Source organism: Pongo pygmaeus, chromosome 1 (assembly GCF_028885625.2).
Source record: "Pongo pygmaeus isolate AG05252 chromosome 1, NHGRI_mPonPyg2-v2.0_pri, whole genome shotgun sequence".
Taxonomy (NCBI): domain Eukaryota; kingdom Metazoa; phylum Chordata; class Mammalia; order Primates; family Hominidae; genus Pongo; species Pongo pygmaeus.
In genome coordinates, this window is record NC_072373.2 from 64,645,811 (window position 1) to 64,664,187 (window position 18,377).

Below are 18,377 nucleotides of genomic sequence, written 5' to 3' on the forward strand. Positions count from 1 at the left end.
TTGATTAATTGTAATAAAAGTTTCCAATATAGAACCAAACTGGATTTTGTAGAATAAACTATTGTCAGGTATTTTTTTAATATGTTGTTATATTTTATTTGCTAATTTTTAAAGGATTTTGTTGTTTCATGAGATGGTACATAGTTTTCCTTTGTAGCATAATTTTAGTTGGGCTTTGATCTATCAGTTTATACTCCCTTCAAAAATAATTTGGAATGCTTCCCTTTTTTTCAATTCTTAGGAATTGAAAAACTGATTTTTTTTTTTGAAAAACTAGTTCTTAAGAACTAGTTTAACTAGTGTTGGAATTATGTGTTCCTTAAAGGTTTAGTAATATTCACCTAGCATTTCTGTTTTATTTACATAGGGTTGAGCTAAGTGTTGTCTAATAATTCCTTTTAATCTCCTTGGTTCCTATGGTCATATTCCCCTTATATACTTTCATTTATTTATCCTTTCTTCCATTTTTCTTGACTAGATAAGAGGCTGGTTTAAATACTTTATTGTAATTGTTTGTTTTTCTTTTTTTTTCTCTTTTTTTTTTTTTTTGAGACAGGGTCTCGTTCTGTCACCCAGGCTGGAGTGCACTGGCGCAATCTCGGCTCATTGCAACTTCCATCTCCCAGGTTCAAGCAATTCTCCTGCCTCAGCCTCCCAGGTAGCTGTGACTACAGGCACACGCTGTCATGCCCGGCTAATTTCTTGTATTTTAATAGAGACGGGGTTTCACCATGTTGCCCAGGCTGGTCACGAACTCCTGAGCTCAGGCAATCCACCCGCCTTGGCCTCCCAAAGCGCTAGGATTACAAGCGTGAGCCACCACACCCGGCCTGTTTGTTTTTCTTAATGTCTACTTTTAGTAGTAAATATGTATATACTTCTGTAATTTGGATTTATCAGTTTTAAGTAATATCTTTTGGCTCCCTGATACCACAAATGAGATAATTAGCTTCCTGTTTTCCATTTTTCCCTTCCTAATTTTTGTTTGTTACACCATCTCTATGTTATTAGAATATGTAACACTTAATATTCTGTTTTGCCAGATTAATCTCTACATATAAAAATATTCTGTATATGTCATCAGTCTTTTTGCCATAATTTCTCTAGTCATCTCTTATTTGGTTAAATTTAACTCTCAGTTTACTCAATAGAGCTCATAAGAAAAATACTACTTTGTTTCTTTCATGTTCAAAGCTTTTCTTTGCCCGAAGCATGTCTGATAGCCTGTATACTTAAAGAGTTTAAAGAATTTGAGTGTCTTATAGAAGTTCTTATAATTTTTCTTCCTTATATATGTGACATTAATCAAACATTTTAAAGACTTTTTGACTTGATAAGTGATAACTATAAAGCAATGATTTATTTTTGCATTTTATTTGGAATCATACAGAACTTAGAATAAACAAGTATGTCCTACAAAGAAGTCATCTCATTCAGAATTTTTATCAATTTGTAATACATAGTTTAAAAAGTCAAATAGCTGGGCACGGTGGCTCACACCTGTAATCCCAACAGTTTGGAAGGCTGAGGCGGACGGACCACCTGAGGTCAGGAGTTCGAAACTGGCCAACATGGTGCAACCCCGTCTCTACTAAAAGTACAAAAATTAGCTGGGCGTGATGGCAGGCGCCTGTAATCCCAGCTACTCAGGAGGCTGAGGCTGAGACAGGAGAATCACCACTTGAACCCAGGAGGCAGAGGTTGCAGTGAGCTGAGATCATGCCACTGCACTCCAGCCTGGGCGGCAGAGCAAGACTCCCTCTCAAAAAAAGAAAGAAAAAAAAGTCAAATAGTTCCATAAGTCTTATTAATAAAATAATAATCTCTGCCTGACTTCCTAAACAGTTAAAATGTCACAGCTGTTTCTTCTAATGCTTACATTCATATTTCTAAATAACATGTTTATAATGCATCTAACTTCCTTCCATGGAAAAAGAGTATTTGGCTTTTTAAACCAATCGAGTCGCATGCATGCTTTCCCCTCTCCACTTTGGACTACATCAATATTTAGTGTTTGTATTTTTATAAATAGATAAATATTGTTTGCAAATTTTATTTGCTGTCTATTGCTGTGTAACAAATCCCTCCAAAATTATTGGCTTTAAACAACATTTATTATCCCATAGTTTCTATGAGTCAAGAATCTAGGCATGGCTTAGCTGGGTCCACTAGCTTGGGGTCTCTCACAAGGCCACAGATCAAGGTGTTGATCAGTGGTTTGTGCCCTTAGTCCCAGCTACTTGGGAGGCTGAAGCAGGAGGATCACTTGAACCCAGTAGTTCAAGGCTGCAGTGAGCTATGGTTACACCACTGTACTCCAGCCTGGGTGACAGAGCAAGATGCCATCTCTTAAAAAAAAAAAAAAGCAAGTCAGAAGAACCAGAAAGTGAGTGAGTGCCAGCAAGATAGAAGAGGTCTTTTGTAACCTAATCTCAAAGTAATACTCCATTACTTTTGCCATATTCTAGTTGTTAGAAATTTGTCTCTAGAACCAGTGCCTACTCAGGGGAGGGTATTACACAAGGGTATGAATACCAAGAGGCAGGGATTATTGCTGATCATTTTGGAAGGCTGCTACAGCACAAATAAACCATATGAATTCGGGCATGGTGGCTCATACCAGTAATCTCAGCACTTTAGGAGGCTGAGGTAGGATTGCCTGAGATCAGGAGTTCAAGACCAGCCTGAGCAACATAGCAAGACCTTGTCTCTACAAAAATAAAAATAAAAGCTGATTCATATATGTTATAATAATGTTTCCTTTCTTATACAACTCTTTGGTAACTCTGGAATTAATACTTACTGTGCTTGTTACCTTTTTTAAAAAAATACTTTTTATAATCCATCCCTAAACTCTTTGCTACATTTTCAATGCTTCTTTCACCATAGTTAAGCACATTAGGTAATCTTTGGCTATAAATTTCACTCCCCTGGAGACAGCCCTCTTGTTGTAGTTTGGATTGTTTGTTTTCTGTATCTGCTGAAATCTGTTGTCCAAGGGCTTCTGTTTAACCATCATCCTGGAAATTTTCTTTAACTTTCTTTTTGTGATAAATCTCGTATCGCAGATCCTGTGTATTTTCCCACTTTCTTTGTTTACTTCTTCATTTTGAGTGGACACTTTTTCCTGTAGATTGCGGAGAAGTATTGCATGGCTAAGTACCAAATTCTAGGATGGAAATCATTTTTTCCTCAAAATGTTCAAGGTATTATTCCATTGTCTTCTAGCTTCCAGTGAGAAGTTTGCTGCTCTTCTTGTGTAGTCTGTTATGTTATTTTCTCTCTGAATGCTCTGAAAATATCTCTTCTAAACCCAGTATTCTAAAATAATTTTGAGATAATATGTGTATGAGTTCATCTTTTTAAATTCAGTTTACTGGATAATCTCTGAGTTTTTTTTTTTTTTTTTTTTTTTTGAGGTGGAGTATCGCTATGTCACCCAGGCTGGAGTGCAGTGGCATGATATCAGCTCACTACAGCCTTCACCTCCTAGGTTCAAGCAGTTCTCGTGACTCAGCCTCCTGAGTAGCTGTAATTACAGGCACATGCCACCACGCTCAGCTAACTTTTGTATTTTTTAGTAGAGACAGGGTCTCACCATGTTGGCCAGGCTGGTGTCGAACTCCTGAACTCAAGTGATCCGCCCTCCTTGGCCTCCCAAAGTGCTGGATTACAGGCATGAGCCACTGCGCCCAGCCTCTGAGTTCTTTTAAGTCAGAAACTTGAGCCCTTCAGCTCTGATAAATTTTGGGGGCAAGGGGGCTAATTTTTTCTTTTTCTTTTTCTTTTTTTTAAGATGGAGTCTTGCTGTGTTGCCCAGGGTGGAGTGCAGTGGTATGATCTTGGCTCACTGCAACTTCTGCCTCCCAGGTTCAAGTGATTCTCCTGCCTCAGCTTACTGAGTAGCTGGGACTGCAGGCCTGTGCCACCACTCCCAGCTAATTTTTGTATTTTTAGTAGAGACAGGGTTTCAGCACGTTGGCCAGGCTGGTCTCGATCTCCTGACCTCAAGTGATCTGCCTACCTCGTCTCCCCAAAGTGCTGGGATTACAGGCAAGAGCCACCACACCTGGCCCTTGGGGGATGTTATTTCTTTGACAAGTTTTGCCTTTCAAATTATATCTGTTGTCTCTTTCAGGAACTCTGTTTAGTTATATTCTGGATCTTCTAGATTAATCCTTTAATTTTTTAAAATATCTATACGGTTCATCTCTTTGGCAATTAGTTCTACTTTATACTTTTTCCTTAATTTTTATTTTCCAACTCTTATTTAAATTTCTGTCATATTTTATTCATTTCTAAGAGTTATTTCATATTTTTTCACTGTTCTTTTTTTTTCTTTAGGCTAGTCAAGTGATTATTGCTCCTTTTTTAATAGTGTCATATTGTTTCAGGGATACAAAATCTCTTACCTTTCTAAGAATTGATTATACTTGGGTATATTTTATATTTAGGGGAGAATAGGGGTTTTTTGTTTGTTTTGTATTGTTGCTGTTGTTTTGTTGTTCAGTTCTCCTGTTTTTTAACTTTTTCTGTTTTGTAATTTTGTTCTCTGTCTGTTATGGTAGATCTCAAATGTTTTGTGGTCTTCGGTTGTCCACAGTGAAAAATTGTTTTGAAGCACTTGGGGCAGAGCTTATAAACCAACGGATTTGGCTGTAATCCCAGCACTTTGGGAGGCTGAGGCAGGCAGATCATGAGGTCAGGAGATCGAGACCATCCTGGCTAACACGGTGAAACCCTGTCTCTACTAAAAATACAAAAAATTAGCCAGGTGTGGTGGCGGACACCAATAGTCCCAGCTACTGGGGAGGCTGAGGCAGGAGAATGACGTGAACCTGGGAGGTGGAGCTTGCAGAGAGCCGAGATCGCACCACTGCACTCGAGCCTAGGCAACAAAGCGAGACTATCTCAAAAAAAAAACAAAAATAAAAATAAACCAATGGATTTTACTGTGATAAGAAGATACCAGTCTGCTTTTTTAGTAAGACACCCCCCAAATGTCAACAAGTATATATAGATCTTTTCTCTTGGATTGGTAAATTTTTCCAGAGAGAAATCGACCAATCTTTTAGCAGCTCTGGGAGAGCCACACTGGGGACAGAGACTGGAAAGCAGATTTTTACTTAATCCCTCTGTTTTCAGACATCTCACTCTCAACTGTAACTAAAACTCCTGGTTTCATATCCTCAATAGTTTAGCCTCACCAAAGATTAACTTCATCTTTTGGAATGGGGAGGACACAGACGCTTGATTGTATTAGAGAAGATCTGGAGTTTTAATTGAACCCTTCAAAACATTGTAACCAGACCTCTTATTTGCAATACCTTTCTATAGTCATCTTCAGAGACAATCATTGCCTTCAATTTTCAGGTTGTCGCAGGGTCCCACAACACTAATGAACTTTCTGTTTTGTTGGTTGCCCATCTATCCATTTCAGGCTTATGCTTTAGATTTTTCTGGTCTGATAATCAGTTAGCCCATTGTGTATGTGACTCCTGCTCCTGAAATTTTATTGGCATCTCTCATCTTTTGTTACTTCCTCTCCCATTTTATTTATTCTTGTAGTTTAATTTTTGTTCCTGTCATTTGATTTAAGCGTTAAGAGACAGCAGAGATAGAGTGCATGTTTAATCTGTTGCATTTAAATAGAGGTCTCAGAATATTTTTTAATTCCTCATCTGGTATTGCCTTCCTTGCTTATATACCAGTAACATGGAAATACTAGTTTTCTTTCTTCTTTACCGCTTCATTATTTGCTGCTGGTAACTTGAATTGATAGCCTTGGCCCTCAGAGAGGAAATTTGCTGATGCTAATTTAGACCTGAGAAATCCTAGCAAAGAGGCTTGGGAAAAGACACATTTGTATGGTAAGATTATTTTGCAAAGTGCATCAAGATACAAACTGATTAATAATTCATTTGTGCTGTCTGCCTGTGGTAAGTGGGTGTAGCTGACAGAACTATACTATGAATTGCCATCCTGAATTTGATGATGACTGCTTATAAGTATTTGTAGTTTAGTGATGTAATGGTTTAAGAGAAGACTTCTTAAGTATACTCATATTTGAGGAACATAGTTCTCAACAAAACTTATGTCAGTGCTAACCACACCCTTTCTTCAAGGCTTAGAATTAAATAATACTGAAAAGTAGACCTAGGAGCAGTGAAGGACACTTTTAAGTAAATGTAAAATAAGATCTCATTATACCAATAATTGTATTGAATAGCAGAGTGATATTATCAGCTAGCAAGAGGCTATCGACCTGTGTTCCTGCCACCATTCTTTGGTTCTGGATGTATCTGGGACTGATTGATTAGATCAGGCCATTTCAAGAAAGTGAATGATCAACTCAGGAATGGCCTGGAGTGGAGGGAATTAGTTGGAGAATATCTGATATAAAATGACTATTTGGGCCTTGAGTGGATTTTAAAGTTCCATAGTCAAATATTAGCCCATTTTGAAAACTAAGAATAGTGCTAGTATCTCCCCAATTTCCTTGTGATTATATCAGGCCTCTCATTCATTGCTTTTTAAACCAAATTAGATTCTTCTAGCCTACATTTTGAAGGCTGAATATGAATGACGCATAAGGAATTTTCTTTCCAACTGCAGAAGAGTTAACTTATGAGAAATATCTACATTTTGATTGGGATGTTGGTTACATGGGTGTATACATTTGTTAAAATTCATCAACCTTTTTATATAAAGTATATGTGTTTTATTGCACATAAATTATACCTTAATCAGTTAATTTTGAAATATGGATCTCTTGTATACTTTATAAGACTTTCTCCTTCCTTATATTATTTCATGTGGTGTAGTAAGTAAATATCAGTTACACCTCTAATAAGCCATTTGACATGGATTTCCACCTCTCTCAAGCTTTAATCCTCTGATCTGTATAATTGAGATTTTAACAGTACCTACTTCAGAGAGTTGTAAGGACTTAAATTAAAAATATATATATGTGTGTGTGCACATATATGTGTGTGTGTATACATATATACATATACATATGCACACACACATATATATACATAAAATACTTAGCATAATACCTGGCACATAGTAGATCCTCAGTATATAGTAGCTGCAAATTATTATTAATATAACAATTACTGCTATTTGTATTAGTCATTTCTCCTTTGATTTCCCCTTTTATTTTCTTTTTACAGAAAACCCATATAGACAGCTGCCTTGTAACTGTCATGGAAGCATGCCTGGAAAGACAGCAATAGAACTTGGACCTCTGTGGTATGTGACCAGCCATAAGAACATATTAAAATTTGATGTATTGATTGATTTATTAATTGCTGATTTTTATTATGTGTGGTAAAAGACAAACAAATTTAAATTCAATTGTTAAGTCTAGGCAAATAATTATGACTCTTCTCCTATGAACCTGAGGTGTTTAATATTTTGAGATTTTTCTCTACCATTATTCTCTCTAGTTTGTGACAGAACTAAGAGGCAATGGAGGTAAAAGAGAAGCCTGGATGATCTGGAAACTAGATAATTCATTTCTGAATAGTAAGAAAGAAGCTTTTTAAAATTGATCATTGTAGATCTAGCATGTGATTTTTAAATGATCACAATAACTTTTTATAGAAGAGCCAACTCATGTAAAAGGTCCTAGAATTAGTTTTAAGAGAGAAAGGCATGTGAAAGTGTCTGCCTTTGTTTTAGATAAAGTTATTTAGATGGTACACAATTGGAAATATTTAATGTGTATATGCTTTTGCATCATTGGTAACAGCTGATTGTACCTTAAAGTTGAATTGGTTTTTTTGTTTGTTTGTTTTTTTAAGACAGAGTCCCGCTCTTGTCACCCAGGCTGGAGTGCAGTGGTGCAATATCGGCTCACTGCAACCTCCACTTCCTAGGTTCAAGCGATTCTCCTGCCTCAGCCTCCTGAGTAGCTGGGATTACAGGCACCCGCCACAATACCTGGCTAATTTTTGTACTTTTATTAGAGACTGGGTTTCACCATGTTTGCCAGGCTAATCTCGAACTCCTGATCTCAGGTGATCTGCCTGGCTCGGCCTCCCAAAGTACTAGGATTACAGGTGTGAGCCACTGCGCCTGGCCGAATTATTTTTAATCAGAATCCCTACCTTAAGTTTGTTACTAGAGATTCTTTTTTTTTTTTTTTTTTTGAGACGGAGTTTCACTCTTGTTGCCCAACCCGGAGCGCAATGGCACTATCTTGGCACACCGCAACCTCCGCCTCCCAGGTTCAAGCAATTTTCCTACCTCAGCCTCCTGAGTAGCCAGGATTACAGGCATGTGCCACCATGCCCAGCTAATTTTGTATTTTTTTAGTAGAGACCGAGTTTCTCCATGTTGGTCAGGCTGATATCGAACTCCCAACCTCAAGTGATCCACCCACTTCGGCCTCCCAAAGTGCTGGGGATAACAGGCATGAGCTACCACACCCAGCCGAGATTCTTACAGAAATTCAAGATTCCTAACAACATTGTGACAAGAATTGCAAATTTCTTCTCATTACTTTATAAGGTCAAGGCTGAAGCACCTGCTAAACCTAGAAATTGACCTACATGGTAAATGTCTTTGCACTGATGCTCATGATTTTATCTTCATCTTATTAAATACTCTTAGATTAAGAAAGATCTAGCCAGCCCTACCTTCTAGTTCTTCTAAAACTAGTTCTCACCTATAGCATCTGCCACACATTGATCCTACTCACTGATTCAGAACTGAGGAAATTAAAAATAGCAGGTTACTGGATCCAGAAGGAAGATTTCTAGCCTAACTGCCTTATTTTGCACATGAGGAAACTATAGCACAGTGTTTTTAAGTGCTTGCTAAAACTGACCAAAAAAATTCATACCACAGCCAAGGCTAGAACTTAGGTTTTCTGACTCCCAGGACTGAATTCTTTTTTTATTTTTTATTTTTGAGGCAGAGTCCCACTTTGTTGCCCAGGCTGAAGTGCAGTGGCACGATCTTGGCTTACTGCAACCTCCGCCTTTTGGGCTCAAGCGATTCTCCTGACTCAGCCTCCCGAGTAGCTGGGACTACAGGCATGTGCCACTGCACCCATCTAATTTTTGTATTTTTAATAGGGGGTTTCATCATGTTGGCCAGGCTGGTCTTGAACTCCTGACTCCGCCCACCTCGGCCTCCCGAAGTGCTGGGATTATGAATTCTTAATAAAATCTTATGATTTCCACATGAAAGCTATTGTGTTCATGTCTTTACACTCATCCAGAATACCTTCCCCTCTCTACCACCTCCAATTCAAATTGTACTTTCTTTTTGAAGTCTCTTCTTAGTGCCTCAACCCAATATAATCTCTAAATTCCCTTTAGTATATCTTATATTGATCACATATTTGATAATTTAAAATCATATATTCTTTCATATATATTTGCTAACCCTAACAATAGTAGCTACCACACATTGAGGATATATAGAGAAGTTTTATTTTTGGCCAGGTGTGGTGGCTCATGTCTGTAATCCCAGCACTTTGGGAGGCTGAGACAGGAGAATGGCGTGAACCCAGGAGGCAGAGCTTGCAGTGGGCTGAGATTGCGCCACTGCACTCTAGCCTGGGCGACAGAGCGAGACTCCATCTCCAGAAAAAAAAAAAAAAAAGAAGTTTTATTTTACATTTCATGATGAGGAATATAAGACTCAAAAGTAGTAATTATTCAGGATTATATAGCTAGCCCAGCACAGTTGCACACATCTATAGGCCCACCTACTCAGGAGGCTGACGCAGGAGGATCCCTTGAGCCCAGGAATTCAAGTTCAGCCTGGGCAGCATAGTGAGACCCTGTCTCTTAATAAAAAGATTACATAACTAGTAAGTGGTGGAGCCAGGATTGGAATCCAGTTTATCTTACTCAGAATTTCATATTTTGTCCATTATACCTGTGATTCTTAAATTAAATGGGATGCATATCAGATTCACCCCAGACTATTTTTGAACCATACCATCACCACATATAATTCTCATATATGTGCTCCCCTGCCCTGTCCTGCTCCACCCTACCACCATAAACTCACCAGAATTAAGATTTTCTATTAGTGACTAGAATGTGCATTGTGAAAACCTCTTCATTGCTTTATTTTCCTGTCTAGATTTATAGGCTTTTATAAGGTCAACATTGTGTATTATATTTTGGTATATCCTCCACACACCCTCTATGTACCACAGTACTATATACCTTATGAGAGCTCAATAAATTATTTTTTTTTATTAAGGTAACAGACACATATAACATTTTCCTTCTTTACCATTTTTAAATATACACTTCAGTGGTAATAAATACATTTATATTCTTTTACCCCTCTTCATCACCCTCTCCCTTCTCCCCTTCCCAGCCTCAATAGATTCTTGTTGACTTAATTAAGTTTCCTTGACTAATGCTGCTAGTTTAGAGAACTGATATGATAAAATGAGTGGCAAATAGAAAATAAAAAGTTTTAGGCCAGGAGTGTGGTATCTCACACCTGTAATCCCAGCACTTTGGGAAGCCAAGGTAGGAGGATCCCTTGAGCCCAGTAGTTTGAGATCAGCCTGGGCAACATGATGAGACCCCATCTCTATTAAAAAATAATAAAATACTATAGCCTAGGCAACAGGATGGGACTCTATCTCAAAATGTAATAATAATAATAAAGAAAATAAACAGTTTTAAATTGTCATAAATTCTTTTTGAATTTAAGTATTACTCTGTCATATAATTAATTATATATCTTACTTATAGTTAAATTGTGAAGACTTTCTTTTTAAAGAGAAACATTTCTCAAACCCAGTTCTCTGTATATTCTTTTCTTTTCAGGTCAAGTTCCCTTTTCAATACTGGATTCCTCAAAAGAATGCTATTTGAATCTCTTCACCATGGTTTGGATGACATTCAGACTCTAATAAAGACATTAATCTTTGAATCAGAGTGTACACCTCAAAGTCAGTTTTCAATTCATGCACCTTCAAATCTCAACAAGCAAGGTGATTAACTGAACGCTAGCTTACTAGCTTTAAATTGCTTACCAAAAATACTGTATCTTTTTCAATTGTATTTGATGTTATAATAAAAGCAATATAATTATAAATAGTGTGTTTTTAGTAAATCCTCTCTAATGAGTCTAATCATAATCTGTTTTTTTTTTAAATTACATAGTTTTATTCAGGCTTGTAATTAGGCCTGAGATGAATAGGTGAATGATGAATAGTGTTGTTGGTTTTGCTGTTTTTTTTTTGGATACTGGGTCTCACTTTTTCACCCAAGCTGGAATACAAGTGGCACAAACATGGCTCACTGCAGTCTCAACCTCCTGGACTCAGGCAGTCCTCTTGCCTCAGCCTCAACCTCCTGTGTAGCTGGGACCACAAGCATGCACCACCACACCTGGCTAGTATTTTTTAGAGATGGGGTCTCACCATATTGTCCAGGCGGATTTCAAACTCCTGGGCTCAAGCAGTCCTCCCACCTTGGCCTCCCAAAGTGGCTGGGATTACAGGCATGAACCACCATGCCCTGATAATTTTTTTTAAAGATAACCTCCTTTTTTGTGTGTTTTTAATTTTACTAGATTTAAAAAAAGAAAAAAAAACACTAAAGGTCCTTTGTGATTTTTATTACCCTAGATGTGCTTTCTAGAAAAAGAAACTTTTAGTAATTCTAGGAGTGATGTGGCCAAAAATTGTAGTATCTATGGAGACACAGAAACTATACTTCAGTATAGTTTCAGTAAAGCTATGTTTTTTCTGTTCAGTACAAACAGCCAATTTTGTAGTTGTATCTGACTATTGATATAAAGGTGAGCCTATTGAATATCCTAGTGTTCTCATAAATAATTAGAAACTGCTATTATAGAGGGTTAAAAATGTAATTTTTGCAGTTCAGTTTGGCCACAGAATCTTGCATATTCATGAAAATATGCAAGATTTCATAAACTTTTATTTCATAAACTTTTATTTAAACTGAGTTGTTGCTTTATGTCATTGTATAAAATATTTTATTTTCCCATTTGCTTTATTTTTTAGAAGAAAATGGTGTATTTATTAAAACTACAGATGACACCACAACAGATAATTACATTGCACAAGGTATGTATGCATATATGTGTGTACATATGTACATATCAGGTCAAAAAGGCATATAGCAAAAGGGTAGGAAGAGAAGAGATTGCCATGGTAGCCTACTTAAAAATACATTTCATATTATATGACAACAAAACTGTAGTAAAACTTGTTTATCAACATTCACACATTGGAAATTTCTGTTAACATACGCTTTGTTCACATCTGTAATATATGGTTATCCCTTTGAACGAACTGTATGATCTTAAACCATGTGAATAAAATAAGATCAAAGTATATATGATAAAGTTATATATAATTTTATAGTTAAGATAAAATTTTATTCTAATTCTTTTAAAAATTGCTCATTAATATGTGATTTATAGCAATTCCATTTAATTAACCAGAAGACCTCATTCTCTAGCCAAAAGAATTTATTATATGGCCTTTCATATAATTTAGGATATGTGCATACTTTAAATATAGCTGTGCTAGACACTGTAAATTCATATTAAAGGATGTTAAGATTTAAAATATCAGTGCCCTAATGTCTAAGGTTTTGTTTTGCTTTTTAAAAAACTTTAGATTCCAGATGTGTTTTTTGAGTACAGATGAAAAGAAGACTGTAGAGTGTTAAGTTTGAAAGAGCAGTGGCCTTTAATTATAAGCTGTAATTTTTTATTAGTTGCTTAACAGTTTAATGTTGACCTTCAAAGACAAGGAAACTTAAATTTCTTTTAATAGTATATAGTTTAAATAACTACCGCATACTCTTTCCAACAGCCATGTTCATTTGGCATCTTCAACTAATTTGATAACTTAAATTGATACATTCTACCTAATTTCTCTGTTGGAGGGAAGACAAAGAAGCATTATGATACACTGTAAAGAATATTAGATTTGCTGGGCATAGTGGCTCATGCCTATAATCCCAGCACTTTGGGAGGCCAAGTTGGGCAGATCACTTGAGGTCAGGAGTTCAAGACTAGCCTGGCCAACATGGTGAAACCCCGTCTCTACGAAAAACACAAAAATTAGCCAGGTGTGTCAGTGCAAGCTTGTAATCCCAGCTACTTGAGTAGCTGAGGTGGGAGAATTGCTTGAACCCAGGAGGCAGAGGCTGCTGTGAGCCAAGATTGCACCACTGCACTCCAGCCTGGGTGACAGATCGAGACTGTCTCAAAAAAAAAAAAAAAAAAAAAAAATTAGATTTAAGAGCATTATCCTACTGCAGGCGTTGTTATATAAACTCAGCCAGGTCCCTCCCCTTCAGCAAAATTGTCTTAAATCCTTTTTAGAATAAAGTAGAACATAAATAAGCTTTAAAAATATTTTCAAAAGCCAAGAGCACAGTAGCACACACCTGTAATCTTAGCTACTCAGGAGGCTGAAGTGGGAGGATAGTGTAAGGATTGTGTGAGCCTGGGCAACAACAGAGCCAAACTCCATCTCATAAAAAAATTTGTTTTTAATCTGTGAGCCTTTCTCGTATATAAATTAAGGAAATTAGACTAATTTTTGTGGGCTCTTCTATAACTTTTAAATTACATGGTTATTCTAAGACCATTGGTCAACACATAAAATCTTAAAATGATAGTACTATGCAAACCCAAAGGAAAATAATTCATTCTGTCAAAGATACATTATATGTTCATTGCAGTGCTATTCACAATAGCAAAGACAGAATCAACCTAGGTGCCCATCATCAATGGACTGGATAAAGAAAATGTACATATGTACTAAGGAATACTATGCAGCCATAAAAAAGAACAAAATCATGCTCTTTGCAGCAACATGGATGGCGCTGTAGGCCATTATCCTAATAAAACTAATGCAAGAACAGAAAACCAAAGCCCCATGTTCTAACTTACAAGTGGGAGCTAAACTTTGGGTACTCACAGACATCAGATGGGAATAATAGACACTGGGGACTACTAGATGGGGGAGGGATGGGATACAGCCTAGGCTGAAGAACCACCTGTTGGGTACTATGCCCACTGCCTGGGTGATGGGGTTGTTGGGACCCCAAACCCCAGCATTACACAATATACCCACGTAACAAACCTACACATATACCCTTTAATCCATAAAGAAAGTTGAAGTTATTTTTTAAAAAAGAAGAAATTACCAGGCCAAAAAAAAAAATTTATATACTGCTGATGATAGTCACTATTAAGGTATTACATCAGATTTTTTGCCTCAGATGCTCCTAGAACTTGTACTAAATCTGGATATCTATCCTTTGACTAGGTGCCTTATTAGATTTCAGGCGATTTCAAATTTTAGATTTCAAATTATAATCCTGATTTGATGGATGGATCCCAGGTTGTCCTTTTTGCTTTATGTTTTTATGTAAAGAGGCAACAATTCAGCAATAATTTATATTTATTTTGAATGTAATTTATTTTTATGTATCAACTTTGCCTTTTCAATACCTTTTTTTTTTTTTTTTTTAAGAGACAGGGTCTCACTGTGTTGCTCAGGATAGACTCAAACTCCTGGGCTCAAGCCATCCTGCCACCTCAGCCTCCCAAGTAGCTGGGACTACAGGTGTGCGCCACTGCTTCTGGCACCTTCTGAATATTTTGCTTAAGCAGATGTTAATTACTTTCCCTGAAGAAGTAAGATTTGACCATAACGTTCATATATAAATAATCAAGGGTTGAACACTAGGCAAAATCTCATTATAGTATTGGATATCTCAGTTGTTTCATGTTGTGATTTTTGGAAGGATACAGTTCTAGAATCTTAGCTGGCCTCCTTTCACTCAAAATGAAAAAACTAAGTGCTGTGATGAGAAATAGGCAATGATATCATAACATTGACCTTTTATCAGTTTCTGTGTCCAAACTCTCAAGACTTTGTGTTGTTTTTGTTTTGTGATTACTGAAGACCCACTATGTATCCAATACTGATCACTCAGTAGAAATACACGTATAAAAATGAAAGACATTGTCCTTAGGAACTTAGAATATAACTTGGGGAGAAAGGACTTACACACATTAAGGAACTATAAGAAAAGAAAAAAAAATGACAGAACTTAATCAAACTCTGAGTAGTGTAGTGTAGTATTAACAACAATGAAATCTATGAAGTGACTAGCCCCAGATTCACAGATGGCTTCCTACAGGAGACGAAATAGAGTGTGGCTTGAAGTTGAAGAAGATAGAAAGGAAGTTTTGATTCAGCAGTTTAATATGAAAATTACATAAGTGAAGGACAGTGAAAATAGAATAAATTATAAGAATTAAGATTGGATAGACAGGTTGAAATAATGTGTCAGGATTTAGACTTGAGATAAATATATAGTTATAAAAGTATTTGGCTTATAATTTTTAAGAGCATGCTAACTTTGTATTGTATGTTGCAGGAAAGAGAAAAAGTAATGAAGTGATCACAAATTTAGGCAAGAAGCAAAAGACTGATGTCAGTACTGAACATCCTCCCTTTTATTACAACATTCACAGACACAGCATTAAAGGAATGAATATGCCAAAGTAAGACACCTAGTGAATGACAAAGTATATATATTTTATATTTTAATAATATTGTGATTTAAATAAAAATACGAGAACCTGATTATTTTTTCTTTCCTTTCCTTGTTGCAGGTTAAAAAAGTTTTTGTGCTATTTATCTCAAGCAGGCTTTCGAGTAAGCCGAACTCATTTTGACCCAATGGGTGTACGCACAGATGCACCTCTGATGCAGTTTAAATCTATCCTTTTAAAGTACAGCACCCCCACCTACACTGGAGGACAGTCAGAAAGCCATGTCCAGTCAGCATCTGAAGATACAGTAACTGAAAGAGTTGAAATGTCAGTGAATGACAAAGCAGAAGCAAGTGGCTGCAGAAGATGGTAAACATAGAGAAGAATTGGTTCTCAGGTGTCTGTATAGATGGCCTAATAGTTCTCTATACCAACTGTAGTTCTTTTTCTATTCTTTCAATTCAGTAGAGTAAAAATAAAAAAGTGTCATTTTTCATTCAGAAACTGAGCAGTTTCTAACTTAGCTGGTTTGGGAGCTTTGCTTTCCAAGTTTTTTTTGTTTTAAGGCAAACTTAAAATTTTAATGGAAACATTTCATATGAAGCCAAGTCTCACTGAGATCACCCTACTGCTTAATAATTCAGAAAATTTTCACATGCAAAGTGTTTTAAATTTTATGTATGTTATGAAAGCCATCTTTTACAATTCTTAATCACATCTCTGCCTAAACTGATTCATGATGTTTTTGTTTTCCTGTTTGTAGTATACAAAATGAAACGGAAGGCTCACATATTAAAATGACCCTGAATAGAATAGGAAGAACAATGTTCTTACAGGTCACAATGTATTTCACAATTAGAAAACTAAAATATGTACCCATTTTTAAGAAATCATACTTCTCCCCACATTGATCTTTTCATTTCTTACTAGCTTTTGAGAAATTAAATACTTGCCTGAGATAGAAATACTTTATTTTTATAACTTTAAGGTCTAAGTGACTAAACTTCAAAGTAAGATTTTGTCAAAATAAATTGAGACGATTATTCTAATATAATACTTGTTCATGAGCACTGAAATCCTGAAGGGGAGAGATTTGGTTATAATTTAAACAGGTTGGGTGATCTTAAGTGCCTCGGTTAATGCACGTACAAGTATTCATTTGGTTGGTTGTACTACCTCTCAGAAGTAAAATTTGTCACCTTATGGAATGAGAGTTTTTGGGTTTGGGGGTTGTTTTCTTGCTGTTGCTTGGTTTGGTATTTTTGGTTTTGTGTGTATTTGTATAAATTTTTTGTATAATTAGCCCAGGCTGATGGAACTATAAAAATTAGCTGAAAAAAAATATTGTTTCCTTAATGGAATTCTCACTTCATTTGAATATAAGATTTTGGATGAAAGGATTTGGTATAAAGTTTGGGTTTTTGTCTCAAGGATTTAATCCATATTTATCCCTAAATATTTCTTAACGGATATAACTTTTTACAACCATTAAGTGGGGGGAAGGGGGTGGAGGGGGTGATAATAATTATAACTGAAAGGTTTAAATATACTACCTAAGAAAAAAGTACTTCTGTGACATATACAAAAAAATCTAGTGGATAGGCATTAGATGAATAGAGAATATTAATTTTGCAGAAATGAAGGAAAATCTCTTTGTGCTATAACAGCATATTCCCAAGACAGTTTATTTTCCTTTCTCCAATTAATGTGGTCATAAATTTCGGTAAAATCAAGAAATAGGTGAAGTGCAAGCTAGTTTCTATAATGACCATTAAAAAAATTCTGCTCTGTGGTTCTTGCCAGTTAAAATTATAACTTACAAATGAGCAGAATAAATGAGTTTTTTTTGTTCATATTATTAAAAATAAAAATTACTATAAATCCAGGAGGCAAACTATTATAGCACTCAGATTATCTGATTTAATACATATTATTGAATATCAGTCTCAAATTTTGCTAAATGCTTATCAGCATGATATATGTTGATCAATGATGAGTTGGGCTTAATGCAAAGATCCTAATTTAATAAACCTGTAAATTACTGTTATCTAAAATATATGTGTATATTAATTTCACATATAAAGGTAGATTTTTCAAAGAAAAATTTGGTAGGAGGTAGTTTAGAACTCTGTGATCAGGTACTACATCAACCAAAAGAGGAAATACTTTAAAAATTCCATTTAGCAACCTGAGCAATCTTATTCTCATAACAATAGTAGTAATTTGGGACACTGCAAATGTTTATCACATTGTAAAGTAACGTCAGTTGTATCCTTTCATTAAAACTTGATAAACAAAAGAACCAGTTAAGGAAACCAGTGTGTTGACTCTGCTAGTTGCTAATGTTAATACTCTAGCCATACACTCAGGAAATGGGAGAAGTAACCAAGGGATGGGTTTGGGGGTCACTGTGGTGGACTTGGGTCAAAACTCCACTTATACTGACTTCCACAAGACTCCACTCTGAATAAATGTGTGATGTTCTGGTTGCCCAAAATTAGAACTAATTCAGCATGTTTGGTGAGCCCAAAAGGTCTAGGAATTTCTTTCTGCACTGTGTAACTGCTCTGGTAAATGGCCACAGATTACTTTGGAGAATGCTAAGAGATATATAATACATACTCATGATACTATGCCAAAGTCCTTTCTCCAAGGCCTCCAGAAATTGAATTAAATCAGACCTGAGAATTAGATAAGGGTTCATGATTACTATAGTGGCTCAAGTCAGACTAACAGGTTTTAGTAACATAAACCAAATAGGACTATCCATTTTCCTTCTTTAGATCACGTGATCCTTCAGCCAAAGCCAGACCTCATTTAGACTATACTGATTA

General features: G+C 36.1%; 1 protein-coding gene across 4 annotated transcripts in view; it reads left to right on the forward strand.

The window, feature by feature from the left end:
- The window catches only part of TRMT1L (tRNA methyltransferase 1 like), a 39,515-nt gene extending 21,670 nt beyond the window's left edge, over window positions 1-17,845 (forward strand). For 2 of the 4 annotated variants that reach the window (XM_063648082.1, XM_054466419.2), the window contains exons 11-16: window positions 557-658; window positions 7,179-7,257; window positions 10,815-10,981; window positions 12,020-12,082; window positions 15,426-15,552; window positions 15,664-17,845. In XM_063648082.1, the coding sequence (XP_063504152.1) occupies window positions 557-658; window positions 7,179-7,257; window positions 10,815-10,981; window positions 12,020-12,082; window positions 15,426-15,552; window positions 15,664-15,916 (791 nt within the window). In that variant the 3' untranslated portion in view covers window positions 15,917-17,845. The remainder of the gene's footprint in view (window positions 1-556; window positions 659-7,178; window positions 7,258-10,814; window positions 10,982-12,019; window positions 12,083-15,425; window positions 15,553-15,663) is intronic. The other 2 variants (XM_063648089.1, XM_054466426.2) reach the window with 1 other exon arrangement.
- The last annotated feature ends 532 nt before the right edge of the window (window positions 17,846-18,377 follow it).